The sequence below is a fragment of the Theropithecus gelada genome, chromosome 15, assembly GCF_003255815.1.
Source record: "Theropithecus gelada isolate Dixy chromosome 15, Tgel_1.0, whole genome shotgun sequence".
NCBI classification, from domain to species: Eukaryota; Metazoa; Chordata; class Mammalia; order Primates; family Cercopithecidae; genus Theropithecus; species Theropithecus gelada.
The window spans coordinates 7,293,489-7,321,418 of NC_037683.1; the positions used below are offsets into that span (position 1 = coordinate 7,293,489).

Below are 27,930 nucleotides of genomic sequence, written 5' to 3' on the forward strand. Positions count from 1 at the left end.
GACGCAGCAGTCCCCTGCCAGTCAGCTTTCGGCGCGAGGAGCCGCTGGCGCCCCGGTGTGCGCGCTCCGGGACCGGCACCCTCATGCATGCGCGTCCACCGCCTGCGTGGACTACAACTCCCGGCGTGCCCCGCGTGCCTCCTGGAAGTGATCGCCGGAGTCGCCTCCGACCTCTGGGCTGCGCTGGCGCGCCGGGCCTGGGGAAGGGGCGGGCGCGCCGGGGAACTGATGCGCGGGAGCGGAGGCTGAGATGGCTTCGGCGGGAGGCGACGAGTGCGAGGGCGCAGCGCCAGAGGCCGACCGACCGCACCAGCGGCCCTTCCTGATCGGGGTGAGCGGCGGAACTGCCAGCGGGAAGGTAAGGGGCCGGGCGGGCCGGGGTCTCGCCTCTCGCCGGTTCCTACGAGCGGCCCGGTCCCGCTGGGGTCCAGAGAGGAGACCCTAGCCCCGGCCGAGGGACCCCTTCCCAGGCGCGGGCAGGGCGCGGGAGCGAAGGGGCTGCGGGCCGCGATGGGCCGGGGCGGGCTGGGGCGGCGGGCGAGGGGTTGGGTCGCTGGGCCTCGGGGCTCCCCCACAGCCTCTCCGCCGGCCAGGCCCCTCAGAGCCCCCAGTCCGAGCTGACCTGGTTGGGCCCCCGCGGTCCTCCCACTGAGACCATCCACACCTGTTGGTGTCCTCCCGCCTCCCAAGCATCCCCCGCAGGGGTTGGGTGGGTCGGTGTCTCCAGAAGCCAGCCCCGTGCAGAAGCCCCCAGGAGGGGCCCCATGCCTGTCACAGGACGAGAGTTTCCAGGCGGGAATCCCCCTTCTGTGTCTCCAGTCGACCGTGTGTGAGAAGATCATGGAGCTGCTGGGACAGAACGAGGTGGAGCAGAGGCAGCGGAAGGTGGTCATCCTGAGCCAGGACAGGTTCTACAAGGTCCTGACGGCAGAGCAGAAAGCCAAGGCCTTGAAGGGACAGTACAACTTCGATCACCCAGGTACATCGAGAGCCCAACAGTGTGGGGGGAGGGCAGACCCCATTCTGGGCGGCCGCTCACCAGCTGCGCTTGGGCCCAGGGTTGGATGGATGCAACCCACTTGGGCTGTTCCCCCCAGCTCCCCAGACAGCCTGCAGTGGAGTTGGCTGCACCGTGAAGTCAGGGGAACTTTGCCGAGTTCTCTGGGCCCAGGGTGTCCCCACAGGAGCGTGGTTGGAGCCAGTGAGGAAACCTGTTGCACCGTGGGGAGCCCTGCCCTGCCACAGCTGTGATCTGGAGAAATCCTCCCATCTTCCCTTCCCACGTTGCGGCCTTCAGGGCCCTCCACACACACCTCTGCCCACTGTGGCCCTTCATTTCCCTCCCCTGCTTTGGGGCAAAGTCCTTAGAGAGGCCAGTGTGGGAGGCGGTGGGTAAACTAGTGCTGGTGGCCTGAAGCTCCGGGCTAGGTAAACAGGGACAGATGCGGCAAGGAGACACCTGCCGCTGCTAGAAGCTTCCACCCTGGCTGGCTGGCATGGTCAGCCTTTTCCCAAGGATTTGTGGGAAGAAGGCCTGCAAAGCCACAGTCTAACCAGTTAGTCCCAGAAAAAGAGAGAAGCAGAGGCCCAGCCTACCCACCTCCCAGGAAGAACTGATCAGAAAACCCCTGTGTTCTCACATCCCAGTGGCACGGAGCTTGGGCAGTGGCACAGCCCGAGAACAGCAAGGACAGGGTCATCCTGTGGTCTGCAGGGCTGCAGAGGACGCTGTTGCTACCAAACCTAAACCGTAGGGCAGGTCCTAGTCTACCTGTGTTTGGGTCCTCAGTGTCCCCAGCACCCAGCTGTGCTGACCCTAGAGCAGAGAGGGTTCCCTGCTGTCCGCTGCAGGAGGGCATACAGCCTGTCTTGCCTTTATCTCCATCCCTGCAGATGCCTTTGATAATGATTTGATGCACAGGACTCTGAAGAACATTGTGGAGGGCAAAACTGTGGAGGTGCCAACCTATGATTTTGTGACGCACTCAAGGTAAGCAGGTGGTTCTTGGGAGGGCCAAGGAGAGGGGCTGACTAGGATGTCCCCTCTGGGGCTTACACAGGCCTGCCTGGTGGCAGGCCTCCCCGAGTTGGTTTCCGTGGGTCTTCCACCCCCACCCACAGAGTCAGTGTCCCTGGAGTGGAAGCTGACTGTGTGTCTGCAGCAGAGCCCCTTTCCCCGTGCCCCTCTCAGGTTACCAGAGACCACGGTGGTCTACCCTGCAGACGTGGTTCTGTTTGAGGGCATCTTGGTGTTCTACAGCCAGGAGATCCGCGACATGTTCCACCTGCGCCTCTTCGTGGACACCGACTCCGACGTCAGGCTGTCTCGAAGAGGTAAGGCGGCCGTGGGCCTCCCTGCCTGCCTGGCCAAGGCTGGCGGCGGGCCCTGAGGTCTGATGCATGCCTGCCTCTTGCTGCTGCAGTTCTCCGGGACGTGCGCCGAGGGAGGGACCTGGAGCAGATTCTGACGCAGTACACCACCTTCGTGAAGCCGGCCTTCGAGGAGTTCTGCCTGCCGGTACCTGTGCTTGCTTAAGAGTCCGTTTTCCCCTTTCACAAGGACACGTGGGACCCAGTGCTGTGAGAGGGCTCAGTGCTGAGTGACAATGATCTGATTGAAAAGAAGGAGATGGCCGGGCGCGGTGGCTCAAGCCTGTAATCCCAGCACTTTGGGAGGCCGAGACGGGCAGATCACAAGGTCAGGAGATCGAGCCATCCTGACTAACACAGTGAAACCCCGTCTCTACTAAAAAATGCAAAAAAACTAGCCGGGCCGGTTGGCAGGCGCCTGTAGTCCCAGCTACTTGGGAGGCTGAGGCAGGAGAATGGCGTAAACCCGGGAGGCGGAGCTTGCAGTGAGCTGAGATCTGGCCACTGCACCCCAGCCTGGGCGACAGAGCAAGACTCTGTCTCAAAAAAAAAAAAAAAAAAAAAAGAAAAGAAGGAGAATTTGGTTCATTACGGCCACATACCCTGGGAGTAGTTCTCAGCTCTAAAAACATTCTCTGTGCCTGCTCCTCCCTCTGCCTAAAAAAGCCCCATATCTCCCCCACATCCACACTAGCTGCTTCCTCCCTGCCTCAGGTCCTTGCCCAGCGTCCCCGTTCAACACTGAAAACCCTCTGCACCTAGCGCCAGCCTCTCTGCTTGCTTCCTTTTTCCGGGGCACTTCTCATCATCTGACACGTCCTGGGTGCTTATGCCCTCAGAGCACGTTAGGCTGTTGACTGCCAGGACCGGGATCTGGCCCTCAGAAGGTGCTTCATAGCTGCTCCTCCAGGGCCTGTGTCCCCGGGCTGCTTGGGGCCAGTGCTCTGAAATCTCAGAGCGAGCACTGTGGACAGATCCCAGCTGGCTCGCAGAGGGCAGGAACTGCCCACTGCGCACCCACCTGTCTTTCCTCCGTTTCTCCATCTTGTGTTTCGGGCTTGATGGGATTTGTGCTCTACTCAAATTGGAGTGTTTTAAAGAGAACATTTTGCCGGTTCTCTTCAAAAGGTAAAAATACAGCACAAAGGAACTGGAACCAAGATTCCTGCCTTTGATACGTAGGTCAAATAAGTTCTATCTGCTGCTTTTTTTTTTTTTTTGAGATAGAGTCTCTTTTGTCGTCCAGGCTGGAGTGCAATGGCGTGATCTCGGCTCACTGCAGCCTCCACCTCCCAGGTTCAAGCAGTTCTCCTGCCTCACCCTCCCGAGTAGCTGGGATTACAGGCATGTGCCACCACACCCAGCTAATTTTTGTATTTTTAGAAGAGATGGGGTTTTGCCATGTTGCCCAGGCTGGTCTCGAACTCCTGGCCTCAAGTGACCCACCTGCCTCGGCCTCCCAAAATCCTGGGATTGAGCCACTGTGCCTGGGTCAATTTTTTTTTTTTTTTTTAATTTTTAATGAGGCAGAGTCTTGCTCTGTTGCCCCAGGCTGGAGTACAGTGGTGCAATCACAGCTCACTGCAGCCTTGACCTCCTAAGCTCACGCAATCCTTCCACCTCAGCAACCCGAGTAGCTGGGACCACAGGCATGCACCACTATGCTCGGTTAATTTTTAAATTTTTTGTAGAGATGGGGTCTCCCTGTGTTGCCCAGGCTGGTCTCCATCTCCTGGGATCTAAAGTAGGTGATTTGCAGTAAAACTCTGGATATCAAATCTGACCCAGCGACCTGAATAGAGGAAGTGCTGTCACCTGTTGTGTCCTGGGCCCAAGCCCCAGAGATGTTTTTGGTTTTTCATTTGTTTGTTTGTTTGCTTGTTTTTTGAGACAGGATCTCACTCTGCCGCGCAGGCCCAAGTGCTGTGGTAAGATCTTGCTTCACTGTAGCCTCCACCTTCCACACTCAAGTGATCCTCCCACCTCAGGCTCCTGAGTAGCTGGAGACTACAGGCACACACCACCATGCCTGGCTAATTTTTCCTTTTATTTTATTTTATGTGCAGAGACAGGGTTTTGCTATGTTGGCTGGGCTGGTCTCAGACTCCTGGCTTCAAGCAATCCACCCACCTCAGCCTCCCAAAGTACTGGGATCACCGGTGTGAGCCACCGCGCCCAGCCTCAGCCCCACCCAGAGCCGTTCTTGAGCTTCCTTTTCCTTCATCTTCATGTTGAGTGGCTTGTGCGGTCCTCTGCCTAGACCACGTAGGTATTTCCCGACTGCATTCAGGCCCATCCCTGCTGGCAGTTAAGACCCCTGTCAGCTCTCTGGGACTCCTCCAGCCTGTCAGACGATCAGACCGGAATGGAAAGCAGGCCTCGCCCTTGCGCTCATGCTTTCATGAGATGGGGTCCCACCAGCTGCAGACACAGCTGTCCCCAGGACTCGGTCCCTGTCTGTCTCCTGCAGCTTGTCTCTTCTGCCGCCTCCTTGACCCAAATCCACATGCCAGCAGCACCCACCGTTCCAAGTTCCGTCCTTCGGCCCAGACCCTGCTCTCCCTCTTCCCTCAGCTTTGTCTTGATTCAGGCATGTTCTCCAGGCAGCTTCCCCCTCCCTAAAGCCCCCTGCCCTGCCCCCACCATCTGGCTGCAGACCCTCCCCAGCAGCCCTGCATTTCCTGGTATATCTCCGTCCTTGTCCTTCCTCAGCAGCAGAGCATCTGACAGGGAATGAGAATCAGTCAGCTTTGAACCAGTGAGTGGATGGATGAGGGGGTAAGGTACCATCGGTGTCCCTGCCTGCAGCAATAATGCTTGGTGGTATCTGTCCTGTTGCTGTGCCAGGGTATTGCAGAAGCTTCATAATTCCGGAGGAACAATGTCACACTTTGTAGACGTGCCACACGTAGCTTGGCCCAGTGAATCCAGTCGTTAGCATAGCCAGCTGTCTCCTGTAATGGAATGGGAACACTGGAAGAGGCACTTCCTTTTGGCTGCCTCAGCTGCACATTCTGCCTCACTTCTTGGATCATGGCATCTCACACCTGAGGACTGAGTCCCTGTCCCCCATTTGCTGATGACACCAGCACCTCTGAGCACCCCAGGGCCGCCCTTCCTGCTGTCCCATCTGTTTCTGAGCATCTTAAAATCACCTTGGAAGGAAAAGTCCTCATGGAAACGCCCCTTGTGCCTTACAGACAAAGAAGTATGCTGACGTGATCATCCCGCGAGGAGTGGACAATATGGGTAAGAAGCTGGCCTGCTGGGCTGTCCCCCCACCCCTCCCAGAGCTTGAGGCAGGGACAGTTCCACCAGCATGCAGTTACTGAGCACTCTCCTGTGTGCTGGAGGCCTGCCACTGTTGATTTGCGGCACAGGGTTAAAATATGCTTAAAAATGTATGTAGGCCGGGTGCGGTGGCTCACGCCTGTAATCCCAGCACTTTGGGAGGCCGCGGCGGGTGGATCACGAGGTCAGGAGATGGAGATCATCCTGGCTAACATGGTGAAACCCAGTCTTTACTAAAAAAGACAAAAAAATTAGCCGGGTGTGATGGCGGGCGCCTGTAGTCCCAGCTACTCGGGAGGCTGAGGCAAGAGAATGGTGTGAACCTGGGAGGCGGAGCTTGCAGTGAGCCGAGATCGTGCCACTGCGCTCCAGCCTGGGTGACAGAGCGAGACTCTGTCTCAAACAATAAATAAATAAATAAATAAATAAATAAATAAATAAATAAATAATAAAAATGTATGTAGCTGGGCGCGGTGGCTCACACCAGTAATCCCAGCACTTTGGGAGGCCGAGGCGGGGAGATCACTTGAGCCCGGGAGTTCAAGATCCTGGGGAACATAGCAAGACCCCATCTCTACAAAAAATAAGAAAATTAGTTGGGCATGGTGGCATGCGCCTCTGGTCCCAGCTACCTGGGAGGCTGAGGTGGGAGGATTGCTTGAGCCTGGCAGGTTGAGGCTGCAGTGAGCTGTGATTGGGCCACTGCAGTCCAGCCTGGGCAGTAAAGTAAGACCTTGTTTCTTAAAACGTACATATATATTATATTCAAACCTGTTAGCAGAAAGTATTTTAAGCCACTGTAACATAAATTCCTGAAAGACCAAGCTAAGAAGTCTTATTTTGCTGTGTCCTGATGCGTGTTTCTGTCTGCTGAGATTTGACCGGATGCCCAGCCCACGCAGGCCTGTGCCTCAGGGCAGAGGTTGGGCGCCCACTCCTGGCTGAGTGCTGCAGGGAGGGGCAGTCTCCATGGGCGACAGACATGGCTAACCCGCTGCTTGTCTGTCTCTTGGCGCAGTTGCCATCAACCTGATCGTGCAGCACATCCAGGACATTCTGAATGGTGACATCTGCAAATGGCACCGAGGAGGGTCCAATGGGCGGAGCTACAAGAGGACCTTTTCCGAGCCAGGGGACCACCCTGGGATGCTGACCTCTGGCAAACGGTCACACTTGGAGTCCAGCAGCAGACCCCACTGAGGGGCTGCCAAGCCTTGGGGTAGGTCTCCCACCCGGCATGTGTGTTCAGGGACTGAGCCTGGGGACGCCCACCCACACCCACTGCTTCCTTTTGGCACACCCCAGGGGGGTGTTAGCAGCGAGGCCTTCCTCACTCAGGAGTGGAAACTCAGATGTGTCACTCAGACTCAACTTGCTGGGACACTGACAGGCGTTCCTGAGGATTTCAGCCGCGTCCTCAGGCTCACTGTGGTTTAAAGGTCTCTCTAGGTCACTGAGAAATGCCAGAGTGTGCGGGAAGCCTAGGAGGCTTCTGTGGGGGTTGAGGCACATATTACTGGGGAGAGTGAGGAGACAGCCTGGACACTGTGGCTGGCTGGTGTTTTGCTGACAGTGAACCCACAGGGGCAGAGTTTTTTTCCAGTCTGATCTGGTTCTTACACACTCACACACGTAACTCAAAAGTTTTGTGAACAAGTACTTTCCTTTTTTACATGTTACATGTCCTCATGTTTTCTGTTCTGTTCTGTTACATAACACAAGGCTGCTTGTGGCCTACAAACCTCATTTCATGGCCCAGTGGTTCCCAGTCCAGCGTGGCCTACACGGATGTGGGGAGCCGCCCAGGGATGTTTTCCCTCCTTGCTTGTGCCTTAAAGGCAGAGAAGCGAGGCGGGCGCCCCGGGAACACCCAGCATCACACCCAGGCTCATGTGGGGCCAGGCCGGGAGCCCATGCAGCACGCAGAAGGCAGCGGAGGCCAGTTCTGTCCCGGCTGAAGAACAGTGTCCATGCACAGTCCTGCCTGGGGTCGGGCCCTTGCTGACCCTCACCGGAGTCCCCAAGGTGCTATCTGGACAGGCTGCCCCACGCCGGGGTGGCTGATGGCCATGTGCAGGGAATGGTGCCTCTGGCTGTGGCACCTGGATCACCCAGGTCCCCGCAGACATGGCCGCCTGAAGTCAGTGTGCCTCCTCTGTGCTGTATGGAGCTCGCGGCCTCATGTGTGAACACCCGTGTCTGGGTTGCCTGGGTGGATCCTCCCGCATGGGGCTGTCTCTGGGAAGCATAACTTGCTGCTGCCACGGACAGCCCCAGCCCCCATCCATCCAGGCTCACCCACAGTAGTGACGCAGACATGGCATGGGTGAAGGGAGCTGAGCTCTGTGGCTGGGTTCTGACAATGGTAACGGTTTGGTCGAGCTTAGGCCCCTTTGGAGGAAGAATCAATAAATAACACCAACTACAAATGCCAGTTTGTCCTTTTTTTAATTATATTTAAAAAGACAAAATAAAGGCAAGGAGCTGTATGGATGACACACACCTCGACCACTGAGGAAGCTTTCACTCAGCCCGGTCTCGGCAGGCTCAGGAGGGTTTCCACACAGCATGGTGCGGAGGGCCAGTCTTGATGCTGTCACAGAGAATGACTCGCAAGCCCCAGCCCCGGCTCACCGTTCAGGTGGCCCTCCTGGACGCCTGTCCCGGGACGCCTGCCGGGCTCACTCAGGGCAGGGCTGGGACTTGCTCAGGTTGCTGGGTGTTCATGGAGGAGGATCGGGTCTGCCAGATCAAACTCCACCCTGCAGCGGTTAGCAAGGACCAGGCCCCGGTCTGCTGAGGCCACTTGCTCCACTGCTGGCCTTGGGTTCTCGGCTTTTCTTCATCGATGACTCCTACACTGGCCACTGAAATACTCCCTGTGTCTTAGCTCAGGGGTGAAGACATGGAGGGAACATCTTCATTGTTGAGAAAAAATGAACTTTGCACAAAAGGAGGTGCTCACCAGAGGGCTTTTCAAGAATGAGACTCCCACGCGTTCCAGTGGAGGCCCTGCTGAGCCCGGCCCATGTCCTCCCAGCGCGGGGCCCACCCTGCTCGTTAACTACACTGACCAAGACCCTTCGACCTTGTCCCGACCCCAGCTCGGGCGTTCTTTGCCACGCTCTTGTTCTAGTGTTTTCGGATCAAGATGTCCCAGCTGTCTTTCCAGCGAAGCGCGCTCTTGTACTAGTGTTTTCGGATCAAGATGTCCCAGCTGTCTTTCCAGCGAAGGGCCTTGAGTTCATGTGGCGAGAGTGACTTGTCCCCGTAGGTGAGTGGGCGCAGCATGTGGGACACGTGGCATGCGGAGGAGTACCAGGCCACCACCAGGGCGCTGAAGACGCTCCTCTGGAGCTGGGACCTGCAGAGGTCAGAGCAACGTGGGGGAGGATGGCTGGCCACTGCGGCTTCCCTGTCCAGCAGCCTCTTGGCATCTGCTGTCCCCACAGTCGCCCCCCGAGGCCTGGGGTTCTGCCTTCAGGTTTCTGTGTCTTGTCTCCCACCACCTGTGACCATCTCCCGCTTGGATGCACAGAAAGGGGACCCCCTGATGACTCAGGCCTCCACAGCGGCTGAGCCACCTCCACACAGATGCCAGAGGACTGGTCCCAAACCCACAGTCCTCCCTTGTGTGGCTTCCTGAGACCGGGAGGCCCTTGCCCTCCAACCTCCAAACACACTCCGGTTTAGAAGTTTTCTTGGGTTCTCTCCACCACACCACACAACCCGGCCGTAGCCAGCTGCTGTTCCTGCTACCCTGAGGCTCCTGGGCCTTGCTCCCTGCTCCCGAATCCTCCAGGCCGCCCACATCTCTGCATCCCTTCCCCAGCTTACTACCCACTCTGCTTTCATCTCTGTCAGCCGTGACTTCTCCCTCTGGGTTCCCGCATTGCCTCATCTGGCCATCTCTTCTGAACCTCACCCATTCCCCGGCGGGGCCAGGAGGATGTCAGTGTAATGTGAAATGGGTGGGGTTCGCTGCACCCCACGTGTTTGCTGCACATGGGCTGTCCAGCAGAGGGCTGCTGCCTGGTCCAGCCACTGTCTCCGCGGCCCCCGTACCTGCACAGGTGGTCGCTGATGTGCTGCAGGACGACAGGGAGCAGAAGGATCTGGAAGGTGAGTGCGGGCAGGTAGTGGTAGAGGAAGAGTGTCTTCTCCATCAGGAAGAACGGGAGGTAGTTCACTGCCCAGCCACCAGCACACAGCGCCCCAGCCAACACCCAGCGCAGCCAGGCATCTACAGGAAAGCGTTTGAGCTACAGCGGCTCTGCTGCTCCCACAGGCCGGATTTTCTCTCTCTCGCTTTTTTAGAGATGGGGGTCTTACTATGTTGCTGAAGCTGGTTTTGAACTCCTGGCCTCAAGTGATTCCTTCACTTTGGCCTCCCAAAGTGCTGGGATTACAAGCGTGAGCCCCTGCGCCCAGCCTGGCTGCCCGTGTTATCCAGCCATTTCCAGCGCATATGGGCAACATGGGACCAAGGAGGCAACTCTTGGCCCATACACTGCACTCAAATGGAGGTGCCTCTAACGCAACATGGGAACTTAACATTTTGTCTATTGAGAGACAAACATAATTTAAGATCCTGCAATACAGAAGGGGTAGGTTCCTATGAAGTCGGTTTGTCACCTGAGGGGGTGAACGCTCAGCAGGAAGAGGAGGAACAGACATAAAAATGAGCTGTGGGCCGGGCACAGTGGCGCACACCTGTAATCCCAGCACTGTAGGAGGCCGAGGCAGGAGGACGGCTTGAGCCCAAGAGTTCAAGACCAACCTGGACAACACAGCAAGACCCCATCTCTATATTAAAAGGAAAAAAGCCACATAGGAGATGTACTAACCCTGAGGGAGGTCATGGATGTTTCTTCGCCGTCGCAGCAGGTACCACGAGGACAGCAGGGCGTAGATGGCCAGGGCAAGGCTGCCTGAAATCCAGATCACTATGTTTCCAAGTAGGTGGATCTGAGCCTAAAGGAACATGGAAGATGCTGTTAGCCCCCTGCCCTCTGCTCAGGGAGGGAAGAGAACACAGGAAAGGAATTCAGATGCATGCGCTACTTCAGCAGAGTGAAAACACGCCAGGCACAGCGTAGAGTCCACTAGGCCTTACCACTACTGTGGACAGGTCTGCGCCTACTCAGACCTTTCATTAAAAGCACTGGTGCCAGCTGGGCGCGGTGGCGCACACCTGTAATCCCAGCACTTTGGGAGGCTGAGGTGGATGGATCACCTGAGGTCAGGAGTTCGAGACCAGCCTGCCCAACACGGTGAAATCCTGTCTCTACTAAAAATACAAAAATTAGCTGGGCATTGTGGTGGGCACCTGTAATCCTAGCTACTTGGAGGGTGAGGTAGGAGAACTGCAGAATTGCTTGAACGTGGGAGGTGGAGGTTGCAGTGAGCCAAGATCACACCACTGCACTCCAGCCAGGGCAACAGAGCAAGACTCCATCACAAAAAGAAAAAAAAAGCACTGATGCTCTCAGTTTTGTAATTGGAAACTGAAGACCGGGAGCAGATGGCTCCGCTTTGTAACAGCAGCACTGTCCGCAGAGGAGAATGCAAAGTGCGCTCGGAGCTCAGGGTGGGGCGGCCTCTGGGCCTGTGCCTCTGCCTTTGGTGCACGTGCTGAGTCGACCTACCCGCCTTTGAGAGAGGAGGAAAAAGGTGGGCATTGCCAGCGTCTGCCCATCCAGTGAATATGTATGGGGCACTGACTGTGCCTAGCCTACAAATGCTTTCACTCTGCCGGGTGGAGAGAGACGGCATGCACATCAACGAAGCGCCGGCAAGCTCCACCGCCAGGTGCCACCCAGAAAATCGAATGGGAACATCTTAAAACCACTTCCGCCAGGAAAAGGGGAACAACGTGTCTCCACAAAAGCAATCAAGCCGCGTTTCCTTCAGCAGGCACACATACCACGCCCCTACTCCTGGCTCCAGGCTGCCAAAGTGTTTACAGAAAAGCAAGTTTGTCAGGAAAAGCTTTGGAGAAACCCAGCACTTTCTAGGGTACAGTGGCTGCTCTTAATGCCAGAAGGAATTCTCAAGAAACAGGATGAATCCATGACTGTCAGCTGTCAGCACTGCTCGCTTACGCTGGTCCTGGGGTGCAGCCAGTAGGCAATATTGGTGTCCAGGGTGACCCACTCCAGCGGGCTGGAGCTGTACTTGTGTTCCGAGTCATCGCTTCTCAGCGCCAGCATCCTCCACTGGAACAAAGCAGAGGCCTCAGAGTGAGGATGGGGGATGCCTCCCACTGTGCGTGGATTTGGTCAAAGGAGTACACTGCTGCCCCTTGCACACAGACCGTCCCACCTCAAGTTCATTCGGATCACGCGTCAGAGGCGCATGATCAGAACCTGGATTCCAGCCCCGGCTGTGGCCTTGGGAGCATCGCCCCACCCTATGGCTCCAGTCACCCCCTCTGTAGACTAAGTGACCGGGCCGAATGCTCTCTAAGGTCACGTTCGGATTTGTGACCCGGAGTTTCTGACTGTGACTTCTCTTAGGCTCTGCTGAGTGTGGCCCATTTTGCTGCCTGGGGGCCTTAAGACACCCTGGCGATGTTGCAGAACCTCCTGGGTCCCTATATTATTCCTGACCACAGGGCCACAAGGTGTGGGCCAGGGTGTCACACACAGTCCCTTATACTGGAGAGAGGAGACACTCATTCTGTGGTGAGCCTGTAGTTCCAGCGTCAAAGCCTGACCTGGTTTGAGACCTGTGTAGCCCCCAGGCCTCCCAGCTGAGGAGTCAGTGCTCAGTGAGCTAGGCTGGCTTCCCCTGGCCGCTCCTCACCTGCAGCTCCAAGAATCTCGCCATGAAGCTGAGGTTCCTGCTGACGTCCACCTGTGCAGGTGACTGCAGCTCCCGTTCCCGCTCCCTCTGCTCCTGGCCTGGCAGAAGAGACAAGGGCATAACAGATAGAAGTAGCACAAGGTCAAGAGCTCAGAGCAGAAGCTGTCAGCGCAGCAAAAAGCTGGCTTCCTGCCTTTCCAACAAGCCACAAAGACCCTCATCGAACCGCATCACTCCACTTAGCTTTCCCCGCCACACTCAAGACTACCCCGTCAAATGAGGCGATTTCGACCGAGAAGGCTCCACTTGCACAGGGATAAACTGGCTGCCTTCCAGCGATGCCTCAGAAGAAGCGTCTTGTTACCACAGCAGCTGGGTGCAGGGAGGGAGATGACCTGCCACTCAGCGTGGAGAATGTGCTCAGTTCCCTTCCCACCAAAATGAGAACTGTTTGGGATGTTACGAAAATATCGAGCAGCTCAAAGCGCATTCCCAGTGGCGGAAGCCACGCCGCAGACTCACTCGCGCCGTATCGGTGCTCCTCCACGTTCCACACCATGCTCTCGTGGTAGCCCCGGGACAGCTTCTCCCCGACGATCTCCAGCTGCCGATACCCCCAGTCAGGGAGGTGAGCCCCGCTCAGCTGGTGACACCACGGGAGAGAAAAGGGCGTGATGGGAAGGCTGTGGCTCCCACATCCACTCGGGTTGGAAGGGGAACCCCTGCCTGGGTCACGCTGTCAGCAGGTGCCCCTTGTGGGAGCTTCACCTTAGGATTCCATCCCGAGAAGTTACAAAAGCCGCCCTCCCTCAGTGTAAAGGGAAGCCACAATGACTCGAATCAAGCGTTCTGCCTGCAGAGAGGCAGTGGAGCCTGAGGGGCTCGGGGAACAGACTGGAGCCTGTAGCTCAGGACAGGCCAAGCCAAGGACAGTGTCCTTACCTTTAAGACCGCAGAAGTGTTCACGTGCACAAAGCGGACCTCTGAAAGGATGGTCTTCCAGACGTCTGTGTCGGATCCTCTGTTCACAATTTCCTGCAAAAAGAGATCTCAAGGATTATTTCATTCCTTTTCAAATTTTCTTCAATGTAAAAATGAAGACCTGTCACCAAACAATGATACTGACTTGAGCCTGAGATAAAGGGACAAGCCCCCAACGTGAGGGGAGCTACAAGGGGCTGGTGCTGGTCTTCCTTCCCAATGCCCACAGCACCCTAGGCTGCTCCAAGGGTTGCTGGGGAAGCGCACCTTCGTCCTCGCCAAGGCTGTACAAGATGCCTCCTCACAGAAAATACAAAGCCTGATGTTCTTCGTGCCTCTCTGCAAAGCCTATTCATGGAGAGGGCTCAGAGCCCTGTCCAAAAAGTGAGCAAGTCTCAGTCCTTATCTGGCAGGACTCGCAGACGGCTCAAATGAAGGCCAGACACTGTCCCTGGGAGACACAGCTTAGAGATTTGCTTGCATCGAGTAATAAAAAAGACAACATCTGAAAGGCTCTTTGCCTTGTCACAGCCTAACATACCGGAGCCTCACAATGACCCCATGATGTCACATGGCTGTCATTTTCCCATTTTATTGTTACAACCAAAAGGAAAAATGATTATTCTCAATGGCAGTTTCAAACGTTCCATGTCAGGAAGTGCTCTGTGTCAGGAAGCACTCTGCGTGAGCAAGTGCTCCATGTGAGGGAGTATTCCGTGTTAGAGGAAGTGTTCTGTGTTGGAAGAAGCACTCCGGGTGAGGAAGCGCCCCGTGTGAGGAAGCGTTCCGTGTTAGAGGAAGTGTTCCACGTGAGGAAGTGCTCCAGGTGAGGAAATGCTGCGTCAGGAAGTGCTCCGTGTGAGGAAGCATTCCGTGTGAGGAAGTGCTCCGTGTTAGAGGAAGTGCTCCGTGTGAGGAAGCATTCCGTGTGAGGAAGTGCTCTGTGTTAGAGGAAGTGCTCCACGTGAGGAAGTGCTCCGTGTGAGGAAGTGCTCTGTGAGGAAGCATTCCGTGTGAGGAAGTGCTCCACGTGAGGAAGTGCTCCAGGTGAGGAAATGCTGTGTCAGGAAGTGCTCTGGGTGAGGAGGTGCTTCGTGTGAGGGAGTGTTCATTACTGATGGCTGTGGTTGCTCTAGCCACAGCCTTACTCACCAGTCTCCAGAGGTTCTGGGCGGGCATGGAGATATTATAGTCAATGTAGCAGGAGACCTCCTGTGAATGGGGACTCAGAGGGGCTGCAACATCATGCCTAGAAAACCGAGACTGAGATTTCAGAAGGAATTCCTTGAACTCCTCTGGAAGGCACTTACTAAATCTGTCAGGGGGGAAAAGGTTGCTTTTCAGAAACAAAGCCAGCTCAGCCACAAGGGGTGGCCTGGTCCCATGAGTCGCTGCGACTGAGGACGGAGGTCTTGAGGCTCAGTGATGTGAGTGGACGCTAAACAGGCAGGAGGCCCTGCGGGAACATTTCCAGGGGAAAAGGACCCTCTGCTGTGGAACGTTCCACCTGTTAGACGAGCAAACCAAGTTTCAGAGGAAGGAACCGTAAGCCTAGGCCCCTGACCCGCTACTGCTGCGATGCCAGCTGGCAGTACCAATGCTACAACTTGCAGGGCAGAGCTGCCCGCTCCTGCACCCAGCTGGCCTGGGGACGCAGCAGTTATGCCGGGAGAAAAGGCTATCAACCTTAATGTTCACGAACACCCACTTCTTTTTGAGACGGAGTCTCACTCTGTCACCCAGGCTGGAGTGCAAATGGCGCGATCTCGGCTCACTGCAACCTCTGCCTCCTGAGTTCAAGCGATTCTCCTGCCTCAGCCTCCTGACTAGCTGGGATTACAGGCATGTGCCGCCATGCCTGGCTAATTTTTTTTTTTTTTTTTTTTTTTTTTTTGAGACGGAGTCTCGCTCTGTCGCCCAGGCTGGAGTGCAGTGGCCGGATCTCAGCTCACTGCAAGCTCCTCCTCCCGGGTTCACGCCATTCTCCGGCCTCAGCCTCCCGAGTAGCTGGGACTACAGGCGCCCGCCACCTCGCCCGGCTAGTTTTTTTTTTTTTGTATTTCTTAATAGAGACGGGGTTTCACCCTGTTAGCCAGGATGGTCTCGATCTCCTGACCTCGTGATCCGCCCGTCTCGGCCTCCCAAAGTGCTGGGATTACAGGCTTGAGCCACCGCGCCCGGCCTAATTTTTGTATTTTTAGTAGAGACGGGGTTTCACCATGTTGGCTCAGCTGGTCTCCAACTCCTGACCTCAAATGATCTGCCTGCCTGGGCCTCCCAAAGTGCTGGGATTACAGGCGTGAGCCACCGTGCCCGGCCAGGAGCACCTGCTTCCTTTAATCAGTAACCATGTTGCACCGCACCATGCACCTGGCACTGTCTAGGAGCAGCCACCCCGCTGTGAACAAGATGCGGCCCTCACAGCCATCTGGGAAACAGCCATCATGCTGGTAGGCAGAGCATGCAGCTGTGAGAGTGCCACTAATAAAACAAATGGCGGGGGACAGCACCCAAGAGGCACTTTTTGATGTGGTGACATCCTGGCAGACCCCTACCTAGAGTGGGCCATGGGGGCGCCAAGTCCAAGAACATCCCCGCAGAGGGAGCACGTGTGAAGGCCCTAAGGGGCCTGCAGGTGGTCGTTTCAGGGCTGGGAGGGAGCCAGGGTGGCGGGGGCGAAGCGTGTCAGGGTCACCAGGGGCCTCGGTGGGAGAACTGAGCATGACGGGAGTCACTGAGCACAGAGCGGGCTGCTGCAAGGTGGAGAGGTCAGGCCCCAGGAGGTGGGAGTGGAGGGAGAAGGAAGGACCCCTACCTAAGGCTGGTTCTGAAGTTTGAGAAACAGGATCTCCCAATGGAATCAACATGCGATGGGAGAGGAGGGGAAGGAGCCAGGTGATGCCTCAGCTACTGGGCCCTGTCCAGGGAGAACCAGAAGAGCCAGGGCCAGTGACTGTCCCTGTGGAGGTGGGAGTCGTGGAGAGCTTGAGGTGAGTCCCGGGCAGCCGGGTGGAAGTCCAGGAGAGGCAGCCCCGGGACTGGGCCTGTGCAGAGGCGGCAAGGCCAGAGGCTCTCGGAGACTGAGAGCAACAGAGGAAGAGGAGGCGGTGGAGAGAGCAGGCGGGGAGGGAGGAGGAGGGTACGATCAACTGTGCCCAGCGCCACGGGAAGGCCAGTCGGACAAGGACGAAGGACTAGGAGGGAGGAAGCCTTCACGGCTCCACTCGTGCCCCAACTTCTAGGCTTCTTGGACTCACTCATGCTTTAAGCTTTACCACTTGATGGAGGTGCGCCCCAACTCCATTCTCTGTGTAGAAAGCGGGTCAGCATTCCCAGCCCGTCCTTGTACACTCGTCCACTGGGCCCCGAGCTTTCCAGGATGGGCTGTGCTAAGTGCTTCTGTCCAGTCCTCACAGGGCCTCTGCTTCCTCTTAACCCCCTCCCTTCCGCGGCCAGGCCTGGGTCCCCTCCCAGCAACAAATGTAGATCTAAGAGCTGCTACACATGCAGATGAGGGGGAGACACGGGGCAGTGGCCCGAGCCAGGGCTCATGCTTTGGTCTGAACAGAGAATCACAGAGGAAACCCACGGGTGCCGCAGAGCAGACGGGCACACTCACGTGTTCAGGGAGCGGGTGGTCATGCCGTGGACCAGCTGCACCATGTCCCCGTGCCGCACGGGTCTCGGAGGGCTGCTCACCACCAGCTGGTGCCTGGAAGACACAGTGCTGTTGGGACGACGCAGAGCCTCGTCCCCCGGAACCAACAGCTGCACCGGAGGGACACGAGCTCTGAATTCTGATGGCCGAGACTGCCTCCCAACCCATGTGTGCCTCACATGAGGTGAACACAGGAAACCAAAGCACAGACATTAATTGAGCTCTTTTCTGAAACCAAAGGTCACTTTCCAAATGTGATTCCACCCGCAGTCATCACACCTGCATTGCTCTGAATTTGTCTACAAACACTACAGTGATAAATGTACCATGACTGCCAGGGAATCCTGCTGAGGGACATTCCACCAACCAAAGTGTATGAGGGGCCCGGGGGCCGAGGCTCACGCCTGGAATCCCAGCACTTAGGGAGGCTGAGCTGGGTGGACCACTTGAGGTCAGGAGTTCAAGACCAGCCTGGCCAACATGGTGAAAGCCCATCTCTACTAAAAATACAAAAATTACCAGGGCGTGGTGACACAAGCCTATAATCTTATCTACTCGGGAGGCTGAGGCAGGAGAAACGCTTGAACCTGGGAGGTGGAGGTTGCAGTGAGCTGAGATGGTACCACTGCACTCCAGCCTGGGTGACAGAGTGGGACTCTGTCCCCCCACAAAAAATGAAGAAAAAAAAAAAGCCCACTCGGGCTGCAGGTGCTGGAGTTAGGCAGGCAGCAATGGGAGGACACCATAGGGAGACAGTGACCGAGACGGCTAGAGACCTGGTTTGGGGACAGAATCCACAGGACTGGATGTGGGGGTGACAGCGAGGGGCGCCTCTAGCTGGGGTATGTGCAGGATGATGCTACTTTGTTTTTTTTTTTCTGAGACGGAGTCTCGCTCTGTCGCCCAGGCGGGAGTGCAGTGGCAGGATCTCAGCTCACTGCAAGCTCCGCCTCCCGGGTTCACGCCATTCTCCTGCCTCAGCCTCCCGAGTAGCTGGGACTACAGGTGCCCGCCACCTCGCCCGGCTAGTTTTTTGTATTTTTTAGTAGAGACGGGGTTTCACCGTGTTAGCCAGGATGGTCTCGATCTCCTGACCTCCTGATCCGCCCGTCTCGGCCTCCCAAAGTGCTGGGATTACAGGCTTGAGCCACCGCGCCCGGCCGATGATGCTACTTTTGCAGGAGGGGGGTTCTTGTTTTTATGAGGAAGGGAGAGGGACACAGGTCGGGGCACTGAGGCTCGCCTGGAAACTCCTCAGAACAGCTACTGAGCAGGCTGCTTACTGAGGATCTCATGACCTCCTCCCCGACCTCAGACTTAGCACTGAGCTGGCGTTCAAGGCTGTGACGGTGACTAGAGTCAGTGAGGGAGGGAAAGAAGGGGGCCCAGGACTGTGTCCCAGGGTCTTGCCTGGACAGGCCAGGACGTGAGCTCTGCTCTGGAGTCGCAGGACCTGCACTCACCTCCCGGGATCCTTTACAATCCACCAGTTATTGACGTCTTTGAAGGGGTAACAGGTCACCTGCTGCTGGTGGGAGCTGCCTCGGCCGTTCTCATATCTGTGTGAAGTCAACAAAGAGATGTATCTGGGCCAGGTGCGGTGGCTCATGCCTGTAATCAGAGCACTTTGGGAGGCTGAGTTAGGATAACTGCTTGAGCCCAGGAGTTTGAGACCAGCCTGGGCAACAGAGTGAGATCCCTATTTGTGAAAAAAATAAAAGAAACGTATCTGGAAGTGGGTCATGGATCGGGCCCACAAGCCTTTCTCCTAAAGTTTCTGCAAAGGGAAGCAGATTGCAACAAATACGACCTAGCAAGGGGTTTCAGGGAAAATGAAGATACCACAGATAAGGAGCTGAAATCAGACAATTTAGGCAGGCAGTGCTGAGGTCAGCCACAGCCACAGGGCTGGGGCCGACCCTGGGCCCCGCCACATGCCGAGTCCCTCCAGCAACACCCGGGAACCACAAAGCTCACTGGCAATCAACACCCGGGCTGCTCAACTTCCTTCTGTCCTGCAAACAAACTTCCTCAAAGAAAGGGAAAGTTTCTAAGATAAGCAAATCTATGAGCAAATAAATCTTCAAAGTAAAACCCTCACTTTCCTTACATCATGGGGTAGGTGTCCTGGTGGGAATGCAGCCAGCAGGGCACAGGTTTCCCAAAGACGTTCCTCAGAGTGACCTGGGACCCAAAGGCCACCTCCAGCGGCTGACCCTGGGTGATCCGAGCTAGTCCTCCCTGAGACAGAAGCAGAAGGTTGATGAGTGAGAGACAGAAAGAAAAATGCCCCTAAGCCAGCCTTCCCGATGGCCACTCCTCCCTCTGGAGTGATGTTCAGGCTAGTGGCCATTCTTGTAATACTGGTAATGATCTACCATTTAATCACGTCACGTTACATTATAGAACCATAATGAGCGCTAAGTTTGATCAAATGCTGCCTCTAGGCCACTGAGTTCAGCCTTCCACACGCACCCTATTCAGTCCATACCAGCATCCTATGAGGTAAGAGCAATGATGATGTCTGCCTAAGAGATGAGAAGACCAAGACTGGGGTGAGCCAAACAACTTGCTGAAACACACAGCACTATAGCACTGGCCGTCGGCAGGCTTGGTTGACTTCGGGAACCACGGTCCTGACCGCCTCTACTGATACCTTCTACCACTGCTGCGAGGTTCATAGGAATGAAGGTCACAGTTGAGTGTGGTCCTTAAGGCGGGTGAAACTGCCCAGGGTTTGTAGGACTTGACTTTAAAACGCTCCCAGCTGCGGAGCACGGTGGCTCACTCCTGCAATCCCAGGACTTTGAGAGGCTGAGGCGGGTGGATCACTTGAGGTCAGGAGTTCCAGACCAGCCTGGCCAACATGGTGAAACCCTGTCTCTACTAACAAAACAAAAAAATTAACTGGTTGCAGGTGCTTGTAATCCCAGCTACTTGGGAGGCTGAGGTAGGAGAATCGCTTGAACTCAGGAGGCGGGGTTTGGGTGACAGAGTAAGACGCCATCCCCCGCTGCCAAAAAAAGAAATATGGATGTGGATACCTCATTTCTTGATTCAAGGGCTAATGTTCACTTGATGTGTTTCTAAGAAAACTCTGGGTCCACTATCATCTTGCTCCTCCAGTAGCCACAATGCCCACTGCTTACTTACCTCTAAGCTGGCCTGGAAGGCACTGGACATGATTTGGTCGTGGGGCCCAGAGCGGAAGAGCAGAATCAAATGGACGTAGAAGAACAGTAAGTACAGGACGACCGGAATGACCAGCAAAGCCACTGCTCGGGCAAGCAAGTGACAGAACACACAGACCTGCCAGAGATTCAAAGAAAAGTCATGCCCTACTACGTGGAAAAGCGCACCCACCTCTAAACATTATGAGCTTAGGAAAAGTTACTGAAAGACACCGGCCTCCCATACAGAGGCACGTGCAGAGGCTGACAGGCGAGGCTGCCCAGGCCTGCCTGCTTCTGAAACATTGAGGATTGAGTCTTTTCACCAAGCACCCCCTGTGACATCCCCATCTGCCCCACACAGGCCTGCCTCATGCAGCACTGGACGTCAGCACCTACATTGGACAAAGTCTGGTCTCCAATCAGGTGCCAGGCATGGACAGCTGCAACTGCCAGCATGAGCATGTATGTGAACATACCCATGTACTTGATGCTGCAAAGACATGACAGGAATGGAGTTAACATGAGACAGGAAAACACGAGGAGGAGGAGGAGGAGGAGGACACTGCCCGAGACCAGAGGCTTGAACTCACCCCACAGCGCAGGAACAAGCAACCCCTGTCAGTGTTAGCCAGAACCACCAGCTCAGAGAAAAAGGGCTGGAATACAAACAGAGCAGATGGAGACAGGAATAGTTCAGACACATTTCCAAAAGGCTAGAGAAGCTCCACATTCCTCAGAGAAATCTTTCTGGGTCAGCTGGCCATGCTGAGCCCCGGGTGCAATAAGAAAGAATTCCCATCTCCCAAAGTATCCGGCCCAGCAGAATTTTTCTTTTTGCCCAGAAAATTTTGCCCTGTTAGTTTAAATTACAGAAAAAATGAAGATGTATTTATGAAGTCACAAGCCAAGGGCCAACCCCCAAAATACTAGAGGACCAAAACATATCTAGCACTAGGCGCAGAAGCTCACGCCTGTAATCACAGCACTTTGGGAGGCCAAGACGGTGGATCACCTGAGGTCAGGAGTTTGAGACTAGCCTGGCCAATATGGTGAAACTCCGTCTCTACTAAAAATACTAAAATTAGCCAGACACGGTGCTGTGTGCCTGTAATCTCAGCTACTTGGGAGACTGAGGCTGGAGAATTGCTTGAACCTGGGAAGCGGAGGTTGCAGTGAGCTGAGATTGTGCCATTACATTCCAGCCTGGGTGACAGAGACTCTGTCTCAAAAAAAAAAAAAAAAAAAAGATACTTAGCAAGCAACTCCTCAAAATGAAAAGGTACCGTCTCACAAAACAAAACAAAACAAAAAAAGGTACTGGACCATCTCAGGTCAACAAACCACCCAGAATCTCTGTTTTTGTTAATTAGGAAGACACTCCATTTTCCATACCTGTGCTTTTGGCAATTGAAGAACTTCAGGTAGGACAACACGGCCAATAGATTAAAAAATATTAACACTGATTCCAAAAGCATTAGCCTTGACTGAGTGATGAGAGCATTCTCTGTTTCAAAGAGGAAATACGTGTCAATTTTAAGGTAGCAAGGGAAAACGTATGAGGATAAAAACATTCATGAAAAAACGCATACTTCAGAAGCGATACAACTATGTGGGGCTGTCGTGAATGTTAACACATTCTATAGCACAGGGCCTCTTACAGTCATCACTCAATACACATCTTTTTCATTTTCTACTGTCTCTGTTTTTTTTTTTTTTTTTTGAGTCAGGGTCTTGCTCTGTTGCCCAGCCTGGAGTGCAGTGGCACCATCATGGCTCACTGCAGCTTTGACTACCAGGGCTCAAGGGATCCTCCTGCCTCAGGCTCCTGAGTAGCTGGGAAAAAAGGTGCGCGCCATCACGCCCAGCTAAATTTTGTATTTTTAGTAGAGACACGGTTTCGCCATGCTGGCCAGGATGGTCTCGATCTCTTGACCTTGTGTTCCACCCGCCTTGGCCTCCCAAAGTGCTAGGATTACAGGCTCACATGAGCCACCATGACCGGCTTATTTTTTTTGAGATAGAGTCGTACTCTGTCACCCAGGCTGGAGTGCAGTGGCACAGTCTTGGCTCACTGTAACCTCCACCCCCTGGGTTCAAGCAATTCTCCTGCATCAGCCTCCCAAGTAGCTGGGATTACAGGCACCTGCCACCACACCCGGCTAATTTTTTGTATTTTTCGTATTTTTAGACGGGGTTGCACCATGTTGGCCAGGCGGGTCTCAAACTCCTGACCTTGTGATCCACCCGCCTCGGCATCCCAAAGTGCTGGGATTACAGGCGTGAGCCACCGCGCCCGACCCTTTTTTTATTTTTTGTACAGATGCAGTCTTACTCTCTTGCCTAGGTTGGTCCTGAACTCCTGGGCTCAAGTGAGCCACCTGCCTCAGCCTCCCAAAGTGCTGGGATTATAGGTGTGAGCCACTGCGCCCAGCCTAATCTAACTTTTCATCTGCTTTAATTTCATCTGTTCATAAACGTGAGCTGGAAGACCCTCTCTGAAGAGGACCCACTGACTCACGAGTCCATCTCAGTTGGTCAAGGCCCGGGAGGGGGTGGAACAAGGGGAAGTTATCATTTGGTCACAGGATTGGTTGGAGATGGAGGTGCCCACGTGTGCATGGACTTTGCAGCATCATCTGGGCAGTTTTCTTTTTTTTTTTTTTTTTTTTTTGTTTTTGAGACGGAGTCTTGCTCTGCCGCCCAGGCTAGAGTACAGTGGCCGGATCTCAGCTCACTGCAAGCTCCGCCTCCCGGGTTCATGCCATTCTCCTGCCTCAGCCTCCCGAGTAGCTGGGACTACAGGCGCCTGCCACCTCGCCCGGCTAGTTTTTTGTATTTTTAGTAGAGACGGGGTTTCACCGTGTTAGCCAGGATGGTCTCGATCTCCTGACCTCGTGATCCGCCCATCTCGGCCTCCCAAAGTGCTGGGATTACAGGCTTGAGCCACCGCGCCCGGCCAATCTGGGCAGTTTTCTACTGCCATACCCCAACTGCTGATAAGAGTCTGATCCCACAATTCAGCAACCCCATAGCCACGGGGCCAGCCTGGGAGTGGGTGATGGGCAGCGCCAAATCTGGATGAACCAGGTACACTTTTCGGTGCAGTTCGCCCACCATGCCCACGTGATCTTCTGGGCCAGAGGGTCAGTTCCTCCCTGGATGACAGCAAGAACAGGTAGGGGCCCAGGTCTTACCGATAAGCATCAACAGAGCAGCTCCCATGGCGGCACAATGAGAAAAGTGGAGCTCCAGCACTATCTGGTAGGCCATGGGGACGGACAAGGCCCCGGCGAGCGCCGGCAGCAGGCGCAGGGACCATACGGGCACGTTGCTACTGTATTCTGGAAAAGCAACCACACTGCAGAGCTGACTGCACTGTGCACACACCATCTCCATGTACTGCAGCTGTGTTTTCACACAGCACCATCACGTTCACAAACTCTAAAATGCACATTTACAAAACTGGGGACCACATCAGCAGCGGAGTGCATACACTATGGGTGAGGGCTTTGCAATGAGCTTCGCATAGTCACGGAACCCGATCTCATGAAGCATAGAAAGGACTAAGGATTCTAAAATTACTGGCTTACTTATACATTTACCCTCCCTATTTTCAAAAACACTGTGGCAATGTACAAAATTTACCTGTAAAAAGATAATTGCAGTCAGATGCTACATAATACGTGTACCAAAAACAAGGGCGAAAATAATGACTGTAACTAAACACTAAGGTTTTAACCAGACTTTTCAAAAGTCTTTCATTTGTATACAACCAATTTATTATTTTCTGGACTCAGATTAGTAAGGCACAGTTTCTACGGGACTAGGTATGAAAGGAAAAAAAAAAAGCCACAGTTGTTAATCCCTACAAAAACCACGATCTCTCCATTCTAACCTGTGCACATTAATAAGAGAAATGAAAATTATCTTTTACCTGCTCCAATTCTGTTCCACAAAAAATGGCCATCGAATCCTCCTAAATAACCTGAAACAGAAGATTAATCAGTAACTATCCCATTCAGCAAACATTTCTAGAGTACTGTGGTAAGCAATCAACAAGATGCATCAATAATAAGTCCTGGATTCTGCCCGTAAGAAACGCACTGACAAGTTTTCAATGTATTTGAGGTCCTGCGGGGGCAGGGGCTATTCTCCCAACTGATGACTCCTACCTCCCAAGGCCAGCACCATGTGGCCAAATGGCGGCCCACTGTCATCCAAGAAGAAGATTCGTTTCATGTAAAAAGAGATGTACTGACCGTAATACACTTCATCAAAACTGAAAAAAACACACACACACACAAAAACCCATATTATATTCAATTAGAATCTTAACTGTAAACAAAAAGTGTGAGGATAAATGTCTATGTATTTCCAAACAACTCTGGATGGGTGATCAGCAAACGCTGGATCTTTTGCCCCAACTGTTTCCCATCCCCAGATATGAAGATGCATACAGCATCACCCACCCACAGAGACATGGGGAATTCCCCAAGCACAGCTGGTACTCAGCATGCCTGCCCCATACAGATTCTGTCTCTCCCTCGTGTTTGATTTCGGTAGATACTATGAGCCAACCTGCTGAAAGACCTGCTGGGACACGAGGCTAATCCTGCCGCCCACCCCCCACCCCCACCCCCACCCCCACCAGCAGCATGTGTCTGTGGTGATCAGACCTGATGACCCAACAAAACGGTTCCAAGTACGAAAGGGAAACGTGGGAATTAACTGCAATAACATGTCTTTAATTAGGGAAAGGTGAAGATAACCAAGAAACCACCGTAAATTTCTCAGGCATGATAATACAACTGTGGTTATGTGATTTTTGTTTTTAAGAATCCTCAGCCAGGCACAGTAGCTCACACCTGTAATCTCAGCACTTTGGGAGGCCGAGGCAGGTGAATCACAAGGTCAGGAGTTCGAGACCAGCCTGGCCAACACGGTGAAACCCCTTCTCTACTAAAAATACAAAAATTAGCCAGGCATGATGGCAGGTGCCTGTAATCCCAGCTACTCAGGAGGCTGAGGTAGGAGAATCCCTTGAAGCCGGGAGGCGGAGGTTACAGTGAGCCAAGATCGCACCATTGCACTACAGCCTGGGTGACAGAGTGAGACTCTGTCTCAAAAAAAAAAAAAAAGAATCCTCATCTTTTACAGATATACCGCTGAATTATCTATGAATACAGTATGTCTAGGATTTGCTTCAAAGTAAAATCCACTGCAGGGAGGGGTCTGGCTGTGAACTGACAAGGTGAAGCTGGGTAATGAATATACTGGTGTATGTGGGGGTCATTCATTATACTCGTCTCCCTGTTTTTGTACGTGATTGACGTTTTCCATAACACAAGGTTAAAAAAGAACACGCAGCAGGCGGAGTGGCTCACGCCTGTAATCCTAACACTTTGGGGGACCGAGGTGGGTAGATGATGAGGTCAGGAGTTCAATACCAGCCTGGCCAAGATGGTAAAACCCCGTCTCTACTAAAAATACAAAAATTAGCCAGCCGTGGTGGCGGACACCTATAAATCCCAGCTACTCAGGAGGATGAAGCAGAGAATTACTTGAACCCAGGAGGCAGAGGCTGCAGTGAGCTGAGATGGCCCCACTGCACTCCAACCTGGGCGACAAAGCAAGACTCCATCTCAAAAACAAAAACAAGAACAAAAAACGGCTGGGCACGGTGGCTCATGCCTGTAATCCCAGCACTCTGGGAGGCCGAGGCGGGCGGATCACAAGGTCAGGAGGTCGAGACCATCCTGGCTAATACAGTGAAACCCTGTCTCTACTAAAAATACAAAAACTTAGCCCGGAGTGGTGGCAGGCGCTTGTAGTCCCAGCTACTCAAGAGGCTGAGGCAGGAGAACGGTATGAACCCGGGAGGCAGAGCTTGCAGTGAGCCGAGATCGTGCCACTGCACTCCAGCCTGGGCGACAGAGCGAGACTCCGTCTCAAAAAAAAAAAAAAAAAAAAAAAAGCATTAATCAGTTAATAAAGAGCCCTTCAATAATAACAGCAATCCCTTCCCATTATGACAAAAACACATTCTGAGTGCTCTCAACAGCGAAGACTCACTTCCAAATCCATCAATCCTCTGCCGCCCAGACTTTAAAACTGTTACCCAAGGTTGGCAACCAGATTTTCCTCTACTGCACCCATTTAATGGGCCAAATTTCACCTGCTACAGACCCAGAAGGCAAGACCTAAAAGGTGTACTCTGCTGGGGCTGTCCTGGGGACAGACTGGTCTCTCGTCTCACTGCCAAAAACATCTATCACCAAAAAGCCAGGATTTCACTCTCTCATTTATGCTCTTTAGTAAGGCTCCCCCTATCACAAAGTACAATTCCAGATTCACCCTGGGAATGGAGTCACTTAGCTTACACCACAGCCCGCGGGTACGTGAGTCGCCACAGCCGGCTCAGTAACCCCATCCCAGTCAGGACCACGAGGCTCAAGTTGATGTCGGCCGTCACCACTATAGGGCGCTTCAAAAATCCCCACATCTTGTAGAAAAGTGGGCTCAGGCAGATGCCCTAGAAAAGAAGGGAGAAGCCATGGTCAATGAGGGCTCACGAGAAGCTGCAAAAGGAATCCCCAGCCACCTGGCTCCCAGACGCGCGCCCAGAGAACCACAGCACAGCCGGGCTGCTAAGAAAGGCCTCAGTTCCTGGAGCCTTGGTTCAGGTAGACATGTAGGGTGAGGGGCACTAGCAGTGAACTCGGGCGGGAATTCAGGGGATCTCAGGACTGGACATTCATTCCTGTCAACAACTCATTCCATAAAACCTGCTGAGCACGTCTTGGGAGCGAGAACACCGCTAAGGAATGCCAGGGTTTCTCCCCTCCCTCCCCGACGACCAGGAGCCCACACCACAGCTCTCTGACCCTGGGCAGCTCCTGAGTGCCATCTCAGCTGCTCGGCCCAGGGACCCCAACCTGGCCGAGCCTCGAGGCCTCCTTATCTCTCCTCAAGGATGCATCTGCCCCCAGTGCCTCCCTGCCTTCTCTTCCAGCGGCACATCATCCCCAGGTGCTCCCTTTCTCGCCTGAAGGGTGCATTTGCACCCTGCGCCTCCACGTTCTCCTCCAGGCTTCATCTTCCCTTGAGCGCCGCTTCTCTTGAGGCTGCATCAGCCCTGGGGCATCCTGTCTCACACCAAAGCCGCTTCTGGCCGCTGGCGCCCCGCTGGCATCCTCAGGCCCCATCTACCCTGGACGCGCCTTTCCCTCCCTAAGCTGCACCTGCCTTGAGCGCCTTCCTCCCAAAAGGTCCCACCTGTCCTGGGAATACCTCCTCTCCTGGTAGGCCCTTCTTCCCCACAGGCCGCACCTGTCCCGGCCACCAACTCCCGAGGCTGCGTCGGCCCCAGCTCCGTCCTCACCCTGAGGCTGCACCCGCAGCACGCTCTTCCTCCCTAGGGCTGCACGCGCCGCGGATTCTTTCTTCGGGGCTCTGTCGGCCAGACGCCGCACCTGCCCGGGCCGGAACCCCGCCCCCGGCTCCGGCAAGACTTGGACGCCTTCGTCCCGCACTGACTCTCCCGAGTCCGGGCTGGGCTGTCGTCCCCGGTGTCCCCAAACGTACCCGCGTTTCTCCGAGTCCAGGCAGAGCCGCTCCCGGCGCCGGGCAACGCCTCGGAACCGTCCTACT

The 27,930-nt window shown here is 54.6% G+C and overlaps 2 protein-coding genes across 6 annotated transcripts; one reads left to right on the forward strand and one right to left on the reverse strand.

The window, feature by feature from the left end:
- The first annotated feature begins 146 nt into the window (after positions 1 to 146).
- UCK1 (uridine-cytidine kinase 1) lies at positions 147 to 8,095 on the forward strand. 5 transcript variants are annotated; one of them, XM_025359687.1, is made up of 7 exons: positions 147 to 358; positions 820 to 979; positions 1,894 to 1,990; positions 2,192 to 2,334; positions 2,424 to 2,518; positions 5,571 to 5,619; positions 6,680 to 8,095. In XM_025359687.1, the coding sequence occupies exons 1-7, from the start codon at positions 251 to 253 to the stop codon at positions 6,859 to 6,861; spliced, it is 834 nt and encodes a 277-aa protein (XP_025215472.1). In that variant the 5' UTR covers positions 147 to 250; the 3' UTR covers positions 6,862 to 8,095. The 5 variants fall into 5 exon arrangements, with proteins under 5 accessions (XP_025215472.1, XP_025215474.1, XP_025215471.1 ...); XM_025359689.1 differs by having other exon boundaries at positions 2,261 to 2,334; XM_025359686.1 differs by having other exon boundaries at positions 147 to 331; positions 778 to 979.
- POMT1 (protein O-mannosyltransferase 1) lies at positions 8,085 to 27,653 on the reverse strand. The gene is made up of 20 exons (XM_025359685.1): positions 27,610 to 27,653; positions 26,661 to 26,812; positions 24,453 to 24,559; positions 24,215 to 24,265; positions 23,475 to 23,621; positions 21,673 to 21,784; positions 20,871 to 20,936; positions 20,611 to 20,770; positions 20,261 to 20,416; positions 19,218 to 19,348; positions 18,571 to 18,666; positions 17,069 to 17,161; positions 14,602 to 14,698; positions 13,411 to 13,503; positions 12,991 to 13,111; positions 12,469 to 12,566; positions 11,766 to 11,879; positions 10,509 to 10,635; positions 9,727 to 9,904; positions 8,085 to 9,025 (listed from the first exon to the last, which is right to left on the reverse strand). Exons 2-20 carry the CDS (start codon positions 26,780 to 26,782, stop codon positions 8,851 to 8,853), a joined length of 2,244 nt encoding a protein of 747 aa, XP_025215470.1. The 5' UTR covers positions 26,783 to 26,812; positions 27,610 to 27,653; the 3' UTR covers positions 8,085 to 8,850.
- Between the last annotated feature and the right edge of the window lie 277 nt (positions 27,654 to 27,930).